General features: G+C 46.1%; 2 protein-coding genes across 2 annotated transcripts; one reads left to right on the top strand and one right to left on the bottom strand.

Annotated features, from left to right (window-relative positions):
• Window positions 1-9889: 9889 nt before the first annotated feature.
• On the top strand, window positions 9890-13845 carry LOC125539320 (replication factor C subunit 4). The gene is made up of 7 exons (XM_048702748.1): window positions 9890-10128; window positions 10222-10328; window positions 10414-10515; window positions 11214-11409; window positions 12889-13017; window positions 13099-13293; window positions 13374-13845. Exons 1-7 carry the CDS (start codon window positions 9964-9966, stop codon window positions 13479-13481), a joined length of 1002 nt encoding a protein of 333 aa, XP_048558705.1. The 5' UTR covers window positions 9890-9963; the 3' UTR covers window positions 13482-13845.
• Window positions 13846-14311: 466 nt separating this feature from the next.
• Window positions 14312-20365, bottom strand: LOC125533829 (homeobox-leucine zipper protein ROC4-like). Its single transcript, XM_048697168.1, has 9 exons — window positions 20127-20365; window positions 19799-19992; window positions 19590-19707; window positions 18802-19470; window positions 18606-18707; window positions 18280-18507; window positions 16847-17009; window positions 16386-16756; window positions 14312-15187 (listed from the first exon to the last, which is right to left on the bottom strand). Exons 1-9 carry the CDS (start codon window positions 20268-20270, stop codon window positions 14825-14827), a joined length of 2352 nt encoding a protein of 783 aa, XP_048553125.1. The 5' UTR covers window positions 20271-20365; the 3' UTR covers window positions 14312-14824.
• Between the last annotated feature and the right edge of the window lie 1211 nt (window positions 20366-21576).

Here is a 21576-nt window from a genome sequence, read left to right as displayed (position 1 = left end):
CCATGATTTGTAGGACAATATCGAGTTTTGGAACGTATGGGAGAAGTGGCCTACAAGTTGGAATTGCCCGAAGGATTTTCAGGAGTTCATGATGTGTTCCACGTTTCTCAGTTAAAGAAGTGTCACGCGGAGATGGCTGACATACCTTTGAGAGACACAGTGCCATTGGAAACTATTCAGTTGGATAACAATTTGACCTACGAGGAGAAACCGGTTAAGATTCTCGAATTTGCCAGCCGAGTTACCCGCAGCAAGGTTATCAAGTTTTACAAAGTTCAATGGAGCCACCACACAGAGGATGAAGCCACCTGGGAGCGAGAGGAAGATTTACTCAAGGACCACCCTCACCTATTTTCTAGCCAACCCGAACCTCGAGGGCGAGATTCATCTTAAGGGGGGTAGGTTTGTAACATCCCAAATTTTCAATTTGAAATGTTATACATTAGATCATCATTGCATATCATATTTTATTTTGCATTTTGGTTGATCCTAGAAATTCTACGCAACTCAATGACCCACGGAGAGAGTTGGGGATTTCGTTATTTTCATATTTGAGTTTTCTCAAATTTTGAGAATAGGATCATTTGATTTTATTTATTTTATCATCAATTATTTCTATTACAAAAATATGAGAGAGGGAATAAAATGACTTTCCCAAAATAAAGAAATATTGAGGATTTAATAATAAAATCAAATAAGATTTTATTTCGGAGTTTTTCGGTGTTTTATTCGAATTTAGGAAAAAATGTGCATTTTTCAAAATTGCATTTAGGTCCCAAATAAATGTTCACCTTGTGCGGCTTGATTTTAGAAGCCCGTGAAAATTTATTTCGGAATTTTTGGAGTCCGTTTAGTATTTCTCTTTAATTTTCTTCCGAGCGGAATAATTTAAAAAAACGAACTGACCTACGGGCCGTGTCCGACTTGGACTCCGGCCCGAGGGGGCCTTTATAAGCCGGGGGAGGCCCAGCCCCAGCCAAACCCTAGCCGTGCCCCAGCCCCCGCGCCGCCGCCAGCCGCGCGCCGCCGCCTGCGCCGCCGCCGCCCGCCGGATTTCGCCGCCGAGGTTCGCCGCCGCCTCGACTTCCATGCCATCGTTTAAAAAAAGATCGGTTTTCGTCGGTTTTTTTTAGTTTCGGTTTTTTAAATAGATCGATTTTTCCGGTTTATTTAAATAGTGAGCGTTCGTCTGTTCATTCGTTCTAGCGAGCGTTCGTCGTTTTTCTTTTTCTCGGATTAAATCCGCGATTTTTCTGATCGCGATTCCTGATCTGATTTTCGTTTTAGTTTAACTTTTCGCTTATTTATCGGAATCAGGCGATTCAAGCGCCTAGAGTTTCGTATCGAAACCCTCTATCCGTTTAACCAATTTAAACAAGATTTTACTACTGTAAAATTTGCCCTAGATCCATATTACTAGAACGAAGTTGTTTTCTTTCGCCGTTTGACTTTCGTTGCTTCGTTCGATTTGATTCTTTTTGCCAACCGGAGTTCTTAAGTTGAACCTTCTGGTTAGATCTTTTATCTGAGTTTTACCTGTGCATTAGATGAGTACTTATTGTATGCTTGTTTGTTTGTCTACGATAGAATACCCGAAGTGCGCCGCTTGTTACTTCGAATCGTTAGGTTTCGCGGATCATCAGCAAGGCAAGTAACACTTTGATCATACCTTTTCTACTACCCAGTTTTATTGCATTAGATCAATCCTCACACATTGCATGATTAGGATCAAATTAAATTGTGGGATGCGAAGTAGATGAGGTAGTACCTAATACCCATTTATTATCAAACCTTTGGGAGTTACTTCTACGTTTGCTTATTATGCCATGCTATGCTAGTAGACGTGGATTGGGTGAGTGATATCCATGACAGATGTGAGATTGATAATTAATGGTTTATCTAAGGTGGCAACTTAAACACACATCTGGGTGGATTGAGGCACCTGGGTATTCCAGGACTTGCCTGTTTTCTTTTGGACCGCCACCCAGGCTCAAAGGGATCATGAGACTATTCATACTAGAAACTTCCGTGTGCAGCCACAAGCTATTATGGGCTCTAGCATAGTTGATTAAGTCGTGTGAACTCTTATAGTGGTAGACTAGCAGATGTAGGGGATGTAGGTGGTACGGTCTACCCGATCGTAAGGTGCTAGTGCTTCTGAAAGACTATGTCTCGGTCATCCGTTGTGCGAGAAACCAAACGGAGGCGGTCGAGTCTTGTGGGGAAAAGTGCGCAAACCTCTGCAGAGTGTAATAAACTAATCATGATTAGTCGTGTCCCCGGTTATGGACATCTTGAGTATCTAGTACCTGGATTATCATGTGAATCTCAACATGTTACTCTAAATTAATTTTGTTGGGTTATGTTTAATGATGATGCTTAATTGGGATTGAGAATGCTGTCAACCATTCTCAATGTTTAACAACCACCATGATAGTAATTAAATTTATTCCTTTGTAGTAGGGAAAAATTGGCTTTTCGCAAAACAGTAACCATAGAGCTTTCCACCAGCCAAATATGCATATAGTATAGCTGTTTCATTCCATTACTCTCTATGTGTTACCTTGCCAGCATATTCCATGTGCTGACCCGTTTCGGGCTGCAACGTTAATGTTGCAGACTTTTCAGACGACGATTAAGGAGTTTTTAGGTCGTGGTTCTATACTCAGTGATGTCGTTAGAGTTGATGGACTCACTTATCTTCCAAGCCTTCTGTTGTTATCGTTATTAGATGGCCTTAAGCCATATTTATGGTAAATAGTTCTCTTTTGAGACACTCGATGTAATAAGTGTGTGATTGCTACTCTGCTGTAAATCCTCCGAGTACTGTGTGGTGTCAGCATTACTGATCCAGGGATGACACCGGAGCACAGAGATCAGACCGTTTGAGGTCTGGTCGCTACAGCTAGGCTCGTCAAGTCAACCTAAGTGTTTTGCATGTGTAAATCTGGCTTACACCCGTTGTATGCGAACGTTAGAATTTGTCACATCCGATCATTACGTGGTGCTCCGAACAATGAACCTTCGCAATGGTGCACAGTTAGGGGGAACACTTTTCTTGAAATTTAAGTGAGGGATCATCTTATTTATGCTACCGTCGTTCTAAGGAAATAAGATGTAAACATGACAAACATCACATGCAAATCATAAAGTGACATGATATGGCCAATATCATCTTGCGCCTTTAATGTCCATTTTCGAGGCGCGACATGAACACCATCATCATTGGCATGACACCATGATCTCCATCATCGTGTCTTCATGAAGTTGTCTCACCAACTATTGCTTCTACTGCTATGGCTAACGGTTAGCAATAAAGTAAAGTAATTACATGGCGTTTTCATTGACACGCAGGTCATACAATAAATTAAGGCAACTCCTATGTTCATGCTAGGCTCGTCAAGTCAACCTAAGTGTTTCGCATGTGTAAATCTGGCTTACACCCGTTGTATGCGAATGTTAGAATCTATCACACCCGATCATCACGTGGTGCTTCGAAACAATGAACCTTCACAACGGTGCACAGTTAGGGGGAACACTTTTCTTGAAATTTTAGCGAGGGATCATCTTATTTATGCTACCGTCGTTCTAAGCAAATAAGATGTAAAAACATGACAAACATCACATGCAAATCATAAAGTGACATGATATGGCCAATATCATCTTGTGCCTTTGATCTCCATCTTCGAGGCACGGCATGAACACCATCGTCACCGGCATGACACCATGATCTCCATCATCATGATCTCCATCATTGTGTCTTCATGAAGTTGCCTCGCCAACTATTACTTCTACTACTATGACTAACGGTTAGCAATAAAGTAAAGTAATTACATGGCGTTTTCATTGACACGCAGGTCATAAATAAATTAAGACAACTCCTATGGCTCCTGCCGGTTGTCATACTCATCAACATGCAAGTCGTGATTCCTATTACAAGAACATGATCAATCTCATACATCACATATATCATTCATCACATCCTTTTGGCCATATCACATCACATAGCATACCCTGCAAAAACAAGTTAGATGTCCTCTAATTGTTGTTGCATGTTTTACGTGGCTACTATGGGTTTCTAGAAAGAACGTTTCTTACCTACGCAACACCACAACAGTGATATGCCAATTGCTATTTACCCTTCATAAGGACCCTTTTCATTGAATCTGATCCGACTAAAATGGGAGAGACAGACACCCGCTAGCCACCTTATGCATCAAGTGCATGTCAATCGGTGGAACCAGTCTCACGCAAGCATACGTGTAAGGTCGGTCCGGGCCGCTTCATCCCACAATGCCGCCGAATCAAGATAAGACTAGTAACGGTAAGTAAATTGAACAAATCATCGCCCACAACTGCTTTGTGTTATACTCGTGCATAGAGTCTACGCATAGACCTAGCTCATGATGCCACTGTTGGGGAACGTAGCAATAATTTAGAAAAATTCCTACGTGTCACCAAGATCAATCTAGGAGATGCTAGCAATGAGAGAGAGGGAGTGCATCTTCATACCCCTGAAGATCGCTAAGCGGAAGCGTTGCAAGAACGCGGTTGGTGGAGCCGTACACGCAGCGATTCAGATCGCGGTCGATTCCAATCTAAACGCCGAACAACGGCGCCTCCGCGTTCAACACACGTGCAGCCCGGCGACGTCTCCTCCTTCTTGATCCAGCAAGGGGAGAGAAGTTGATGGAGAACTCCGACATCACAACGGCATGGTGGTGATGGAGCTCATGGTTCTCCGGCAGAGCTTCGCCAAGCGTGACGGAGGAGGAGGGGTGTTGGAGAGGGGGAGGGCTGCGCCAGGGGAAGGGTGTGGCAGCCCTCCCACCCCTCACTATTTATAGGGGAAGGGGAGAGGGGGCCGCCCCCCAGATCCCATCTACAAGGGGGGCGGCGGCCAAGGGGGGGTAACTTGCCCCCCAAGCATGTGGGAGGCGCCCCCACCCCTAGGATTTCCAACCCTAGGCACCTTGGGCCCCTTGGGGGGGCGCACCAGCCCACCACGGGCTGGTTCCCTCCCTTGTTCAGCCCACTAGGCCCACCGGGGTAGGTGGCCCACCCGATGGACCCTCGGACACCTTCCGGTGGTCCCGGTACAATACCGATAACCCCCGGAACCATTCCAGCGACTGAAACAGGACTTCCCATATATAAATCTTCATCTCCGGACCATTCCAGAACTCCTTGTGACATCCGGGATCTCATCCGAGACTCTGAAAAACCTTCGGTAGCCACATACTATTTCCCATAACAACTCTAGCGTCACTGAACCTTAAGTGTGTAGACCCTACGGGTTCGGGAACCATGCAGACATGACCGAGACATCTCTCCGGCCAATAACCAATAGCGAGATCTGGATACCCATGTTGGCTCCCACATGTTCCACGATGATCTCATCGGATGAACCACGATGTCGGGGATTCAATCAATCCCGTATACAATTCCCTATGTCCATCAGTATGTTACTTGCCCGATATTCGATCCTCGGTATCTCTATACCTCGTTCAATCTCGTTACCGACAAGTCTCTTTACTCGTTTTGTAACACATGATCCCATGGCTAACTCCTTAGTCACATTGAGCTCGTTATGATGATGCATTACCGAGTGGGCCCAGAGATACCTCTCCGTCATACGGAGTGACAAATCCCAGTCTCGATTCGTGCCAACCCAACAGATACTTCCGAAGATACCTGTAGTGCACCTTTATAGCCACCGAGTTATGTTGTGACATTTGGTACACCCAAAGCATTCCTACGGTATCCGGAAGTTGCACAATCTCATGGTCTAAGGAAATGATACTTGATATATAAAAGCTTTAGCAAACGAACTACACGATCTTGTGCTACGCTTAGGATTGGGTCTTGTCCATCACATCATTCTCCTAATGATGTGATCCCGTTATCAATGACATCCAATGTCCATGGTCAGGAAACCATGACCATCTATTGATCAACGAGCTAGTCAACTAGAGGCTTACGAGGGACATATTACGATCTATGTATTCACACATGTATTACAGTTTTCGGTTAATACAATTATAGCATGAACAATAGACAATTATCATGAACACGGAAATATAATAATAACCACTTTATTATTGCCTCTAGGGCATATTTCCAACAGCAACAATACCGCTTGGTGTTGTTGAGCGGCCTTCTTCCCCCCGTGTGCTCTTCTTTGGCGGTCCTTCCGGGGTTTGGCTGTCTGTATGGTTTTTTTGTTGTTGTGTTTCTTCTTTGTTGTTCTTCCCTGTGCACTCCGGTTCACTTGAACCCATCTGTATGGAGCCGCAAGGCTTCTAGGAAAATTCAATTGAATATATTCAGGTGGGGATTTACCCCCCACCCCCGGCGGCCATTCAAAAAAACAGTGGCAATGTGATTTTACAAGGTAAATCAAGCATTGCTTGAGCCCCCCTCCTTGTGTCGCCCTCCCCTGCTGACTCAAAGGTGAAAAACCTAGCGCGCCACCCTTCAACCCAGCCCCTCCCTCCTTGCATCGCAACCATAGGCTCCGGCAGGCAAAGTTCGCCTAGATCCAAGGATGATGGTAGCGGGGTAACTCACTGGCTGGCGCGAGGTGGCAAGATGTGGTTCTCGTGCGTGTGCATGTGTGTGTGGCGGCGGTGCGGGTCGCTGACGAGGGCGGCAGACACGGGTTGTCGGGGCGTGGGGCATTCGAGCGCCAGGCTGCTTTTGTGCAGTTGCTTGAGGGTCGACAGCGACATTGGTGGCGGAGGTTGCAGGGCTGCAGGAAGATGGTGAGCGAAAGGTGTGGTCAGTAGCGAGGGGTTATCTCTACCAGCAGCTGCCGGGGGGCATATCTTACTCTTGGTGTTGCCCCTCTTATCAGCAGCGTGGAGCACGGGGGATGGTGCAGGTGGTGGTGCCAGTGCAATGGCTTGGATCGGTCCCCCTTCGCTAGTGTCAATGCTCAAGGTGAGCAATGATGTCTCGGGAAGGCTCCTTTTTGGATCTTATGAGGAAGCTTCTGCTGTCTAGCAGGGGATGAGGTCTTTCTGGCATGCAAGGTTACTGTTTGTAGGGTTTGTCGGCGTGCCGGTGATGACTTCCCTCTGTAGTTTGGTCCTCCGAACTCCTCTATGCCAATTTGGCGCAACCTCGTTTTCCATGTAAACTTATGAGACTTTTGGAGGTTGGGATCTGATGCGGCTTGAAGCTACGTCGGTATTTCCCCAAAGAGGAAAGGGATGATGCAGCACAATGACGGTAGGTATTTTCCTCATATATGAAACCAAGGTTATCAAACCAGTAGGAGAACCAAGCAACAACATGTAAACGACACCTGCACACAAATAACAAATACTCGCGACTCGGGTATTAAAAGGGTTGTCAATCCCTTTCGAGTAACGACGCCAGAAATTGGCAGACGAACGTGAATAAATTGTAATAGATTGATAGATCGGACGCCAAATAAAATAAATTACAATAAGGTATTTTGTATTTTTGGTTTAATAGATCTAAAAATAAAAGGCAAATAAAATAGATCGCAAAGGCAAATAATATGAGAAAGAGGCACGGGGGCCGTAGGTTTCACTAGTGGTTTCTCTTGAGAAAAATAGCAAACGGTGGGTAAATGAATTACTGTTGGGCAATTGATAGAACTTCAAATAATCATGACGATATCCAGGCAATGATCATTATATAGGCATCACGTCCAAGATTAGTAGACCGACTCCTGCCTGCATCTACTACTATTACACCACACATCAACCACTATCCAGCATACATCTAGTGTATTATGTTCACCGAGAAACATAGTAATGCAATAAGAATGATGATATGATGTAGACAAGATCTATTTATGTAGGAATAGACCCCATCATTTTATCCTTAGTAGCAACGATACATAAGTGTCGGTTCCCCTTCTGTCATTGGGATCAAGCACCGTAAGATCGAACCCACTACAAAGCACCTCTTCCCATTGCAAGATAAATAGATCAAGTTGGCCAAACAAAACCCAAATATCAGAGAAGAAATACGAGGTTATAATCAACCATGCATATAAGAGATCAAAGAAACTCAAAAAAGTTTTATGGATAAAAAGAGATAGATCTGATCATAAACTCAAAGTTCATCGGATCCCAACAAACACACCGCAAAAAGAGTTACATCATATGGATCTCCAAGAGACCATTGTATTGAGAATCAAACGAGAAAGAGGAAGCCATCTAGCTACTAACTACAGACCCGAAGGTCTACAAAGAACTACTCACGCAACATCGGAGAGGCACCAATGGAAGTGGTGAACCCCTCCGTAATGGTGTTTAGATTGGATTTGATGGTTCTGGACTTTGCGGCGGCTGGAATTGTTTTTCGTCGACTCCCCTAGGGTTTCTGGAATATTGGGGTATTTATAGAGTAAAGAGGCGGTCCAGGGGGCACCCGAGGTGGGCCCAGGCGCGCCCTGGTGGGTTGTGCTCCCCTTGGAGCAGCCCGCAGGTGCTTCTTCAGCCCATTGGTTGTCTTCTGGTCCAAAAGAAATCTACAAAAAGTTTCGCTGCGTTTGGACTCCGTTTGGTATTGATTATCTGCGATGTAAAAAACATGCAAAGAACAACAACTGGCACTTGGCACTATGTCAATAGGTTAGTACCAAAAATGATATAAAATGACTATACAATAATTATAAAACATCCACGATTGATAATATAACAGCATGAAACACTCAAAAATTATAGATACATTGGAAACGTATCAGGATCTTGAATATGTGGATCTCTCAAGGCAACGACTCTCGGTTGGTTCCTGTACAGGGCGTTGGTTTGGAAGGACTATTGCTCTGATGAACCCTTCCACGATCAATGACGGCCGGTTGGCTACAGCGACAAAGAGAGCGCGACGCTCTATCGGGTTGGTGGGGTGGAAGAAGACGATCATCCCTAGAGACCACGATGTATTTCATTTTTATATTAGTGTTGGTGCAGATGGTTTGATTAACGTATTTGAGGCATTTTAATGTAGGCGTGAAAAAATATGCAAAATGACTTAACCTGTGCGTTTAACTTAGAGAGTGGCTAGGGGTGCTTCTTGATTTTTTTTGGACAATCTTTAGTAGTTCAGACACAGTCCATAAAAATCGTCATGGCTTTTGCTACATCATCCATATGATGCAATGTTTTATGGAGTGGAAAGTAAACTCGAAGTCACGTCGGTCTTCTAAGATGGAGTGAAACATCAAAAGAACAGACAACCGCGAAAAACATGTGACTCATCCAGACCCAATTATTAATAATTTGATTTCTAATGGACCCAAAGGTTGTTAACTTCTTCCCCGCACGACAATATAAGTTTAGACAATGTCATAGAAGTTTAATACCTCTACCCAGTGAGATTTCCAACACAAAATAGTTTCTTGACAGTTTAAATTCCGCAAGGACCTATAATCCAGTGAGCTTTCAATTTGCAAGATTAAGAAAACTAATAGATGATAAGTTGCCTTAAATGACCATGTTTATTCACACATAGGTATAGAGTTCGTCGTCTTCATCGTATGCACGTGGATCTTCAACAAACTACTGATTGTCTTGTCAACTTCAAGCGGTTAGCTGACACCATCATTAGCAGTGTGTTATTCGTAACCCGTGAGCGGAGATGAGTATCCTTATGTTCTTTTCTTCTAAATCTTTGTGTATTGCATTTCCACAAGCATTTCCCGTGCTGCACAAGCCAAACCGAATTTGGCTCCAAAATAAGGGTGGGAAAGAGATGTAAAAATGAAAGAGACAGCAGAAAGACCTATAGGAAAATGTTGGCGAGATACGTTCATTTTTAATGAAAATCCTCCAGATTCGTGTGGTCGATCGCAGCCGTCGTCTTGAAAGCGACCGAGGGCCGAAATGAAAACCCTCGCGCCGCTGGCCCGGCAATTTCCCCACTTTTCCCTCCACAACCGAAAGGTTTTCCCTCCTTCCCTCCGCTCAACCCCACCCCAGCGCCATGGCCGCCTCCTCCTCCGCCGCCGCCCCCGCCGACACGTACGACATCCCGTGGGTGGAGAAGTACCGCCCCAGCCGCGTCGCCGATGTCGTCGGCAACGCCGACGCCGTCAGCCGCCTCGAGGTCATCGCCCGCGACGGCAACATGCCCAACCTCATCCTCTCCGTAAGCGCCATTTCCCCGAACACCTTGCGCGCGCACTCTCGCAACATGGAAAACTCACCCCGTCTCCTCTCCTCCCATGCCTTTTTTCGCCAGGGGCCTCCGGGGACCGGGAAGACGACGAGCATCCTGGCGCTGGCCCACGAGATGCTCGGGCCCAGCTACCGCGAGGGAGTGCTCGAGCTCAACGCCTCGGACGACAGGTTGCTGCCGCCTTGACTTGATTTTGTACTTGCGTCTCGTGGCTGTATGGATTGGTTGTCTGATGGTCGATCCGTGCTTTTGCAGGGGGCTTGATGTGGTGAGGAACAAGATCAAGATGTTCGCGCAGAAGAAGGTCACACTGCCGCCCGGACGGCACAAGATCGTCATACTGGACGAGGCTGACAGGTAATGCCATCCCCAGAGTGGGATTCAGACCTGTGTGATGTCGGTGATAAGCTGATAGCCCGAGAAACAAAAAGACATGTTAGTTACCTTGTTTCTAGCTCATCATCGTTTGGTTTCACACTCAGAATGTCATGATTTGTTCTAGATTATGCACCAATGACAGGTCATCATTATAATGAACTAGATAGGGGTTATCATATTTTTCTATGAAAATATGCAGGGAAACCCTACATGTATATATTAAAACATAATAATGAATTACTTAGGACCACAACTGCAGCAGAAATTTTAACAATTTATCACACCTTTTGAGTCTTTTCACACCTTTTGAGTCTTTTTTCATGGAACCAGAACTTCAGCAGAGATTTTAACAATTCATCACACCTTTTGAGCATTTTTTCATGGAACAACAAGTCTCGCTCTAACTATTCACACAGCACCCAAACCTCACATTTGATAGCAAAATCTGACATGGCGGGCCCACTCATCAGAGCTTACTGAATAAACACGGACCTGTCAATTGCCCCTAAACAGAATACAAATGGACATGTCAATGGGCATTGCTCTAAAAACCAGACACTCTGCCATGAATATCGCACCAGAATGTTTATCATCATAGTGTCTAAACCCTCTTATATTTCTTTACAGAGGGAGTATGTTTTTAGTTTCTGTTTGTGCCTCACACTTGCTACGTGCAGCATGACAACAGGGGCACAGCAAGCACTGAGAAGAACCATGGAGATTTATTCCAACACCACAAGATTTGCTCTTGCCTGCAATACTTCATCTAAAATCATTGAACCCATCCAAAGTCGCTGCGCTATTGTCCGGTTCTCGAGGCTTTCAGATCAGGAGATCCTTGGCCGCCTTATGATCGTGGTTGCTGCTGAGAAGGTAATGTTTAGTAGCTCTGGTAGTTGCCTACTTTGCAAGGACTTAGCTGTTGGAGGGTAGTGTCTTTGTTGTCTTAGCTAGAAGATAAAGCTGGTACTTAACTGTTCATTCATACAGCCATAACTGTCCAAAATATTTACCCAATGTGGACTCCTGGATGTTTTATGCATGAGAACTGCTGAAACCCTTACTCATACGCATAATTTTCCAACCACCTTGAATTATTATCAATTTAAGGTGCTTTGTCACTAATTGAAGATTAAGAGAACCCCTTTCTGATACATGATCCTACATATGTTTTGTTATTTTTTTAAACATTGAGGATATGTTTGCATGTATTAATTGTTCTTATTTATTTATAATATCGTCTGCCGTTTACTTTTGACCTTTCACCCTGCTTGTCATCTGAGCATAATGATTGTAATACATATATTAATATTACTAATAATTATATAAGAGCACTCAGATGACAGTCCTGTTCTGCAGTTAAGGAAAATGAAATTAGCCTTTCTCTTTACCAGCGGGAAAGGCAGAACTGCAACTGTATAAGAATTACAGGGTACCTTAATAAATAACCAAGAAGCTTAATTTGGTATTATGAAGAAGTATCTCCTACTTGGAGAGCTAATTTGGAGTGCTGATAAGTAGCTGTAATTCAGGGTACTGATTCCAACCACCGTGAGCAGCAATTGAGATATGCGTCTTGCTGGTGTCATTACACAATTTGGTTGCTTGACTACTGGTCTTAATTCTTACCTAAACATGTAGATGCTTTGCTGCCGATATGGTATTTAACCGTGAATGCTTCCGATCCTAATATCACAAGTAATGGGGTCAGATAAATATTTTAATGCTACTTTAGTGTTCTTGCTGAAGAGGTTGTTATTTTCTGAACCAATTAATTAAGATTGTACGGCAACTACTGCATGTGGAGTGGATGTTACTTTGAACTGATAATAATCCTGTAATTATATAGTTAAAGAAAAGCATGCACTTTGCCTATCCCATGAGGATAAGTCAGTTTGGCCTTAGCAAGTACCTGCGCAACTACTTTACTGAATGTACTTCAAGGCTCACTGGTCTGAGTCAAGAGGTGCATATCCTATTGGTCATCCTAAACTGTTGAACAGACTGAGTTGTTGGATCTAGAAACTTATTACTCCCTCCGTCCCACAACATAAGATGTTTTCGCAAGTTAAGAGGGAGTATTTTGCATTTTGGTAACAAGGATGGCTAATATGAAACCTCCAGGAGCTTACCTACCCGCAAAACTGCAAACAGGCAACTTCCAGTTGTTTTTATTTTTATTTTGTAGTGTTGAAATCCATTTGATCATGTTGATACCACTATATTGTTCTTATTGCCTGTATGTTGGTTAATCCTTGAATTAGGGTGTGATCCTAACACCCCTATATGTTCTGTTTGTTAGTTCTGGGGTGCCCTTTTTTAACCGTATCTTTCTATTCTTGTTCAATGAAGGTCCCTTATGTGCCAGAAGGTCTTGAAGCCATCATTTTTACTGCTGATGGTGACATGAGACAAGCTTTGAACAATTTGCAAGCTACAGTCAGTGGGTTCCGTTTTGTTAATCAAGAAAATGTGTTCAAGGTTGGCACGAGTTATCTCATTTTGCATCATCTGAATTCTCCAATACTTTTTCAATTAACAGTAACGATGAACTTGTTCTAGGTTTGCGATCAACCACATCCCTTGCATGTCAAGAGTATGGTGAAAAATGTACTAGATGGGAAGTTTGATGAGGCCTGCTCTGGCCTAAAGCAACTCTATGATTTGGGCTACTCTCCTACCGACATAATCACTACTCTCTTCCGTGTCATCAAGAACTATGACATGGCTGAATTTCTGAAGCTGGAGTTGCTGAAGGTAAACCCTGTCTTGTTTATGCTCTCGTGTCTTGTGATTTATCCCGTCAACTAAAATTTCATGTTTGTATGTTCGCACAGGAAACCGGATTTGCGCACATGAGGATCTGTGACGGCGTCGGGTCATTCCTTCAGCTTTCTGGCCTTCTGGCCAAGTTTGCTCTGGTGAGAGAAACAGCAAAGGCCTAACGCTGTGCAGCTGCTCTGACATCAGTTAACAGTGTTGTCATGCATAGCCTGTTTTATCGCTACTCTGTCGTGGTATCTCAGTGTGTAAGATAGTTCTTCGCTGAAGTGAACTATTTATGCTTGTTTAGCATCGGAGATATAGTTGTAGCCTGTAGTGACTAGTGAGGAGACTGAGTCCTCTTAGTTCGAGTGCTTTTAGCCCAGCCATCCTTGGTTCACGCGCTGCTGTATTTCGGAACTAATCTGGGTATTTTTCGGGTCATTTTGTAGTCTATTGAGCTGTCGTACCAGCATCATGAAGGAACCGTCAGTTATCCAAGTCAACTGCATATCAATTATGGATTGGCAGAAAATGGATTCATCATTTCCTTGCATTTTTATTTTTGGTCTGAATTTTACAGTCCAACTGTCTGAACTTATGAGCAGAGTTTACGAAAGTGGTCTTCTAATCCTGAGCTCAAATGCTCTTGATATGGATAGTGAAATCTGAAAGAAAACAGAATTTTTTTTTCAAAATTTACTGTTTTTTTACAACAAACATTGCATGGGCTTCTCTGCCTGCGTGCAAATTTCTGTGATGAAATCGCATTTGTAGAGGTCTGGTAAAAAATTAACAAAATCAACACTCGAAAATGCTTTCAAAAACAGTTCTTTTAGCATTGATTTTGTTTCTTTTAGCCAGAGTATTCAGGATGTTTTTTCTTCATGAAAATTTGCATGTGTGCGGAAAATTAAGTGTAGAAACTCCATGTCCCAGAGTTTGCAGCTACTTTGTGTTCACATTTCAGTGCCCATGCACCATGACGTTGAATGTTACTCCCTACGTTCCAAAATGAATGTTGTGCAACTAAAACCATGACACTTATTTTGAAACAGAGGGAGCACAAATACTCCTAACATAACAATTAACAAAGTTCATTCTTTCTAGATGACTGATTGCTTGCTGGATACCATTCTTGGAACCCAAGGCTGCCTCAAAAGAACCGAACATCTGGCCAACGGAACATTGCCATTCAGAGCGAGTTCCTACAGAAAGCATCACATCTTGCTATCACCAACGCTACCAAGTCCGGGCCAAAATGCAAACAAAAGCTTAAGAAGACTAGCCTCCAACTGTCTGTCCAAAATGCAAATGTCACGAGAGAGAACAGCCGGGAGAAGGCCGAGTCAATACCCGAACCACCACCATTGCTCTGTGCTAAGGACCTGCCCAGCCCAGCCCGGTCCTTACCACCCAGCAAAGGCCACACTCCTATTTTCGCGGTTCGTTCTTGACTCCAAGACCCTTCACCGTCTGCTCGCTCGCTCCTAGGCCAAAAGGGTTCCCCCGTCCCCAAGCTCGCTCAGGCGTCGCACCGCAGCGCCGTCTTGATCCTGTTGATGGTGCAGGAGATGAGGCTGTCCACGGTCTGCACCGACTCCACGGTGAGCTTCCCGGTGGGCTGCCTGTTCCCGAGTATCTGGAACGCCACGGTGAGCAGCGAGCCGCATGTCTTGTGCCCGTCGTCGCCAGATATGCTCGGCCCGCCGGGCAGAATGGCGAAACCGGATGGCAAGAGCATGATCGATGCCGGGTCACCTTCCCCGCCCATGACACGGCGCATTGCTGGGATGTCCACTGGGGTGTACACCACCATTGAGCTGGATGCATCTGTGCACGTCTCCTGTAGGATCAGGATGCTGCTGTCCTGCTGGGTGTTTGGGGCCTGTACCATGTGATGTGAGACAATATTTAGGGTCGAGGTAAATAAAAGAAAGGGAGGACAGGAAGAATAGATAGTCACACAAATCATGCATGATTAACATCCTGAAGCCAGAAACAATCAAACAACACGATGACATTTTCTGCCAAAATGGCACAGTACATGTTCACAGAAACTAGATGGAAGTTCACACAGATTTAGAACAAAAAACTTGCTGTTTTCATATATGTGTCCACTTGACTGCATGCAACAACAACAACAACAACAACAACAAAGCCTTTAGTCCCAAACAAGTTGGGGTAGGCTTATTAAAAAAACATGTCCGAGCATCATCATTTAGACGTTTGATTTCGAGCACTTCCATTGATAACATACTAGTAAATTTCATGATTTTGTGTACAACTGCAGTAATTCAAGCTTTGACTGCATGAATCGTAAAAGTACATCTAATTTGGTTTAACTTCGATACAACACACATCCTAATTTACTTCCAACCTTCAGTCTCTTGCTGTTTTCTTCTATTACAAAATGACACATTTGGATGCGTGCCCAAGAAAATAATAATTGCTGTTTCATATTTCTCCTCCAGTAAATACATCTGACCATTACCTTTTCAAGTTCTATGCTAGTTAACATTATAAAAGACACTTATGTGTGTACTTCCATTGATAAACATACTAGTAAATTTCATGATTTTGTGTACAACTGTAGTAATTCAAGCTTGACTGCATGAATCCTAAAAGTACCGTCTAATTTAGTTTTGGAATAGAAGTGGTACAAGGCTGGTGAAAACATCTTTATGTTCTTCCTCAAGAATATAACTCCCAATTTCACACGCTTCATTCGTCATCATGCTCAGTATTAACTTTTTTTTTGAAAAGGAGGATCGTGCCCAGCCTCTACGTCATTGCGATGCACACAGCCAATGCTCAGTACTATTAACTATGCCTGACCCATATCTACACATGTTACACCTTCTGAACAAACATTCAGAGAACAGAAACAAGTTTTAGGTATATGTGTTTTTTCTTCTTCCGAAAAGCTTAAAAGTGATGATTGTTCCCAAGACTAAAGCACCGAATGAGCTCAGCTTCTAGATCACTGAAAAGCCTCCCGACTACTAGTCAGTTAAACATGCAATGTTTCTAGTAAGCATAGAAGGAGCAACAACTAACTAGGCGAAGCTATAGATAATACTCACAGTGGCCTTCAGTAGAGATACGGCGTTGCCATTCTGTTGCCCCTTGTAGATTTTTGTCACCTCCTGCATAGGGCCACCCTTGCTTAGGATGTCCCATTCAGCCCGCGTTCTCTCATTGCACAGGAAGTTGAAAAGCCGTTTGGGTGTTACAAGCATCCACACCGATGTGGCAGCACACAGCACCACACCAGCTGGCACCCCAGGTTCATCCACACTCCTACATGCCATGATACGCACATCCTCCCCAATGCTCCCCGTGACGTCCTCCAGTTTGCTCCATTCAGCAGAAGATGCGCTCACCCCCGCACAGAAGTTGTCCATCATCCTCTCTGCCAACCTCAGCAAGCTCCGTGATCCTTCCAACATGGCATCTGTGAAAAATGTGGTACATTGCCATTTTAATTCCAAGGAAGTATGCAAAGCATGCCACATAGATGTTGCACATTATCATATTTCTGTACCTGACGAGTCTTGCTTCGGCATGAGAACGTCCAAGCAGTCATACTGGCGCTGTAGCGTCGCAAGCCACCGCCCTGCACCAAGGGCAAGGCCAGACCGCAGGAGAGGCCGGTAGAGCTGGTGCACGGAGGATTCATCATATACTGTATGTTCAACCCATGTAACCTGCAGTGCAAATTCAAGTGCATCTGTTAGCACGTAAGTGCATGAATGCATGCCCAAAACGCAATCTCAAGCTCTGCAGTGCAATTCTACTAGTGTCAGGTACACAGTGTAAGTGTATAGTGCTAGCAAATCATATTTTTACATTTTGCTGAAATATTTTGACCAAGTTTTTTAATATGAAGAAGAGCAGAGAATAATTTAGACTAATCCTATCTCAAGATACTAACCTATTATGAACTCCTACATTGTACTCCCTCCGTAAAGAAATATAAGAGTGTTTAGATCACTACTTTAGTGATCTAAACACTCTTATATTTCTTTAGAGGGAGTAACATGTACTGAATGATTACATTCCAATAAAACTATAATTTGACACATTTTCCCACACTGTTGATTGCATTTAATCAACAAACGATGAGTTGATGAAGAGAAGATAAACAGGAAACCAACTAAATAGCACGGCCTTTTTCACATGACTGATATACAAACAGTTGATCGTTTTTCACACGCACGGCCTTTGTGACAAGCCACACAAACGGCAGACATAACCCCTTGTCAACTTATGGACAGATAGCACCAAAAAAAGCTGATAGTACGTGAATTAGATGTGCAAAAAATAACTGAACCTTCCTCTTTCAAAGACTAAAAGTACTTTCCATGAAGACAAACAATAGACTTAGTGGTCAAGATCTTTAATTCTCGACAATGAGACAAATTGATGATATTGTGGGCAGTTAGTATAGAATTTTTGCTTCAAGAATTCGACTCGAGATTAAACTAAGAAAAGGCACATGCTTTGGAAGAAATACTGGATTATAAATCCAGTTAATTATTCACAAATCACTTGTTTACCCTCTCTCTGCTGACAAGTGATTACCTAACTCGCGGTGGAGGGCTTGCAACCACAGATACTTAATCTATTGAAAAACTGAGCCTACCCTTTTGGCTTTGTGAATACTATATAGCACGGTGATCAGTCAATAACACACTAAACCAACTAAAAAACACTCTGAAAAGAACATTCTCATGTGGTCATTGAGAACCGGAACAAACTTGCATTTCGCAACAAGCCAGCTGATGATCATCATATGCATAGAGCAGCAAACCAGTGGAACTAGCACGGTTGATTTTGGTGGTAGCCAAATAAGTAACATAACTATTACTAATCAATGGATACAGAGGCAGACGAGTTTCAGGCGTGCTAACATTGCTGTCTATTGTCAATCTAAGAACATGATGTAACCAAGTGAATGTAGAGAGGATGGTGTACCTTGCAGAAGCCATTGGGGGTATCTTGCACCACACAGCCAGAAGGCAGCCTCCGGCACTTCATATTTGCAGTGGTGGATGCCACGGCAAGGCCTTGCTCCATCACCAACTCATCCATGGAAACATCCACTACAGCCCAGAAACCCTCACCCAACTTTTTGCAGAATCTGAGAAAGGTCACCTCCCTAATAGGGACAAGAGGCGAAAGAACCTGCAGCTTTGCCTGCATCTGTTGCAATGATAGACGAAACACTTAGATGCTAGTACAATTAAGTGCCTATAAGGCGTGCTTATGGACACTGGATACTGATCAACACGAACACTCACAAGCAGCAATGCACCATCTCTACTTCCTGCAGCTCCAGTAGAGATCTCCTCGATCGTCGATGATTCGGCAATTATGCACGAGAAAAAACGGGACCAACGTCTCTGCAGCAAGATTTCAAAACAGGCAATGTAAGTTCAGACATACAAGGAGTAGCAACGAGAAGGCAGGGGGCACAGTGAGACGACGATGGGCAACCTCATCCAACAGAGTCTCCACAAGCTCGACGCTGCCATCACTGCTTACAATGCCGGACTCCCTAGAGGCCTCGGATACAAACCCCGGAGGCTTCACCCCTATGGCTGGCGAGAAGGTCCTCAAGTACACTTCATGGTTGAGCGTCTCCTTGGCAAGGGAACCAGGCAAGGGAACATTTGGAATCCACAACGGCTCGTCCATCTGCGCCATCTTGACGAGCTCATCCATTGCACTCGTCGCAAGCTCCAAGAACACGGACCTGTCGATGCCAGCCTTCGCCATGGCCGTGATCGCCATTCCCGCTGTTTGGCTGGAGGGACTGCCCGTGAACTCGGTGACCGTCGAGTTGGCCACGGTGGTCGCCGGCACTGAACCAATGCGCTCCGCTGGCGAGCCTGGCGTTGGTGGCGCCGCCACGTAGGAAATGGACCTGCCAAGGAACACGGAAGCGAGAGCGCAGAGTCGGCTGAGCTCGTTCTTGAGCGTGGCGTTCTGGACGCGCAGGTCCTCCTCCTCCAGGGACGGCGACTCGTCAAGCATCGCTGGGACCGGGCCGCCACAGCCGCCACACACTGGATGCGCCATTGCCACCCTGAGGGACAGGTTCTCGGCGCGCAGCTTGCCGTTCTCCGCCATCAACTGCTGGTTCTCGTGCAGCAGAGATTCCCTCTTGCAAGATGAACCACCACAGAGAGGAATCAGCCGAGCCGTGTCAAGAAGTGCACCAGTGAAGAAGGATCGAGAGTGTTGGAGCGGTCGATAAGACTAGATTGGTTAAGAATCACTACCTTCAACTGCGTGCGGCGGTTCTGGAACCAGAACTTGACCTGACTCGGCTGGAGGCGGACCCTCTTGCCCAGCGCCGCCCGCTGCTTCTCGTCCGGGTGGGGGCATTGCTCGAACAACCTGCGCCGATGAACAGCGGCATGCATGATCAAAGAAGTGGACACGACATGAGCGGAATTTCCTTTTTTAATGTATGGGTGCGTGCGCGTACGCTTGGAGCTCATGGATCTGCCGAGGGGTGTGGCGCGCGTTGGCGGGCCTCTTGCGCTTGCCGCGGTGGTCGAGCTCTGGCGCGGCCTCGCCGTCCTCGCCGCCGCCGGCATCGCCTCCGGAGACGGCGTGGAGGTGGTCTGTCATCGACCGGCTGCCGTCCTCCACCTTCACGAAGCCGCGGCCGTCGCCGGCCTGCGGTTAGCCACGGGAAAGGGATTAAAGAAAAGAAAAAGGCACGCCTTTCGCGATCGCCGGACCGGAGCACGCAAAGAAGAAGAAACCCCGAGTAGTTGCTACTACAGCACGTGGAGTAAGAGTGCGCGTACCGGCGCGAGGGAGGACGGCGGCGAGAGGGAGGAGGAGGCGAGGGCGCCCGGGCCGGCGGCGGCGTAGTAGGGGAACTCGTTCATGCCGGGCGCAGGTCCGCCGTCGAAGAAACCCCAAAAGGCCATTCCCTTTTCCCTCGGCATCTGGGAGGAGAAGCGAGAGAGAGAGGCAAGAAGGCAGGGCAAAGCCTGCGGCAGCGCAGTGAAGTGCGTGCTTCTCGGGCGCGACGCTGCGTCTGGCGTCAACCAGTTTTCTTCAACCACTCCCTCACGCCTTCCGTTAAAATATAGGACCAGACCAGGCCGGGGCCGAAAGAAAGCTTGGCCGCGAAGACAAGACGATGCGCCGCGATGGGACTGATCGGCAGGCGGAGCACCCCGTGGACCGGAGCAGTGCCCGCCTCGTCGCGTGCGTGCGTGCGTGGGAGAGCAGGGGAAGAAAGAAAGAAGGTGGAGCGGCGTGGGCGAGCGAGCGGACGGACGGGGCGGTGAAACGGAAGTGGGTCGGGGTTTTGTTCGCTTCTGGGGTTTCTCTCTCTCTCTCTCTCTCTGAGCTCTCTTGCATGGCAATGGCAAAACCTTCTGCTTTGAGCGCCGAGGCTTTTCCTTGCTGCTTTGTCCGCTTGTTACCGCATCGTATCCCCGCCTTTCTGCCGTTGTCTCTCTTGCTCGCTCGCCCGCCCGCCGATCTGCTGCTGGGCTGGCTCGTCCGTCTGCCCCCTCCTCCTTTTCCCGCACGGAGAGGCGTGGACCCTGCCGGCTGCCGCGGTGAGGTCAAAAGGCGAGCTCTGCCGGTGCCGTGTCGGTGCCTGCCTGCCTGCCACCGTAACCGCCTGTCCGTGGCGTCACAGCGACCGCGAGAGCATGCATGATCCGGCGGACGCATGCCAGTCGTTTCGGAGAACGGGAAGGCGTGACGATGTGCGTGGCCCCTGCCACGGCGGCGACGCTTCCCCGCACGATGCTACTGCCCGTAGGTGGTGCGCGTACCCAAGCGCAACGAAAGCCCGGATCTCGTGGATGCCGGGGTGGGCAGGAACCGAGGCGCTGCAGGCCTGCGGGGTGAGGACAGCCTTGCGACTTGCGAGACGGGCGACGACGGGGCTGACCCGTCGGATCAGCCGGCGAGGCGCGCGCGACGTGCTCCTGTCTGTCACGCCTGATGGCTTGATGGGATGGGGTGCTGCTGGCCTGCCCCACCACAAGAGAGCTCGAGTTTTCCTTTTCTTCCAAACTGTTTCGAAGGTAGATCCATCCACACAAATCAGTACGAGCAGTATGCTACTCCAGCACATACTACTGATTTTGATTATTTCGGTTGCCATCTTGTAGCGAAAACCATATTGCCATTCTAACCATTGGCGTGCCTCGTGTCCCTATCTTTCGCGCGACATTTTGGTGATCCGCGTTGGAGTTGCCCTCTACTTGTGTGAACGTGTTCACAAACATT

The sequence above is a fragment of the Triticum urartu genome, chromosome 2 (genome assembly GCF_003073215.2).
Source record: "Triticum urartu cultivar G1812 chromosome 2, Tu2.1, whole genome shotgun sequence".
NCBI lineage: Eukaryota > Viridiplantae > Streptophyta > Magnoliopsida > Poales > Poaceae > Triticum > Triticum urartu.
This window is presented reverse-complemented; position numbering and strand designations above follow the sequence as displayed.

Coding starts and splice junctions, on each gene's coding strand:
- LOC125533829 (XM_048697168.1), bottom strand. CDS start 20,270: ATGCCGAGGGAAAAGGGAATGGCCTTTTGGGGTTTCTTCGACGGCGGA. Junction 19,471..19,589: donor ACCGCCGCACGCAGTTGAAG/GTAGTGATTCTT, acceptor TCATCTTGCAAG/AGGGAATCTCTGCTGCACGA. Junction 18,708..18,801: donor TGGAGACTCTGTTGGATGAG/GTTGCCCATCGT, acceptor ATCTTGCTGCAG/AGACGTTGGTCCCGTTTTTT.
- LOC125539320 (XM_048702748.1), top strand. CDS start 9,964: ATGGCCGCCTCCTCCTCCGCCGCCGCCCCCGCCGACACGTACGACATC. Junction 11,410..12,888: donor TCGTGGTTGCTGCTGAGAAG/GTAATGTTTAGT, acceptor TGTTCAATGAAG/GTCCCTTATGTGCCAGAAGG. Junction 13,294..13,373: donor TGAAGCTGGAGTTGCTGAAG/GTAAACCCTGTC, acceptor ATGTTCGCACAG/GAAACCGGATTTGCGCACAT.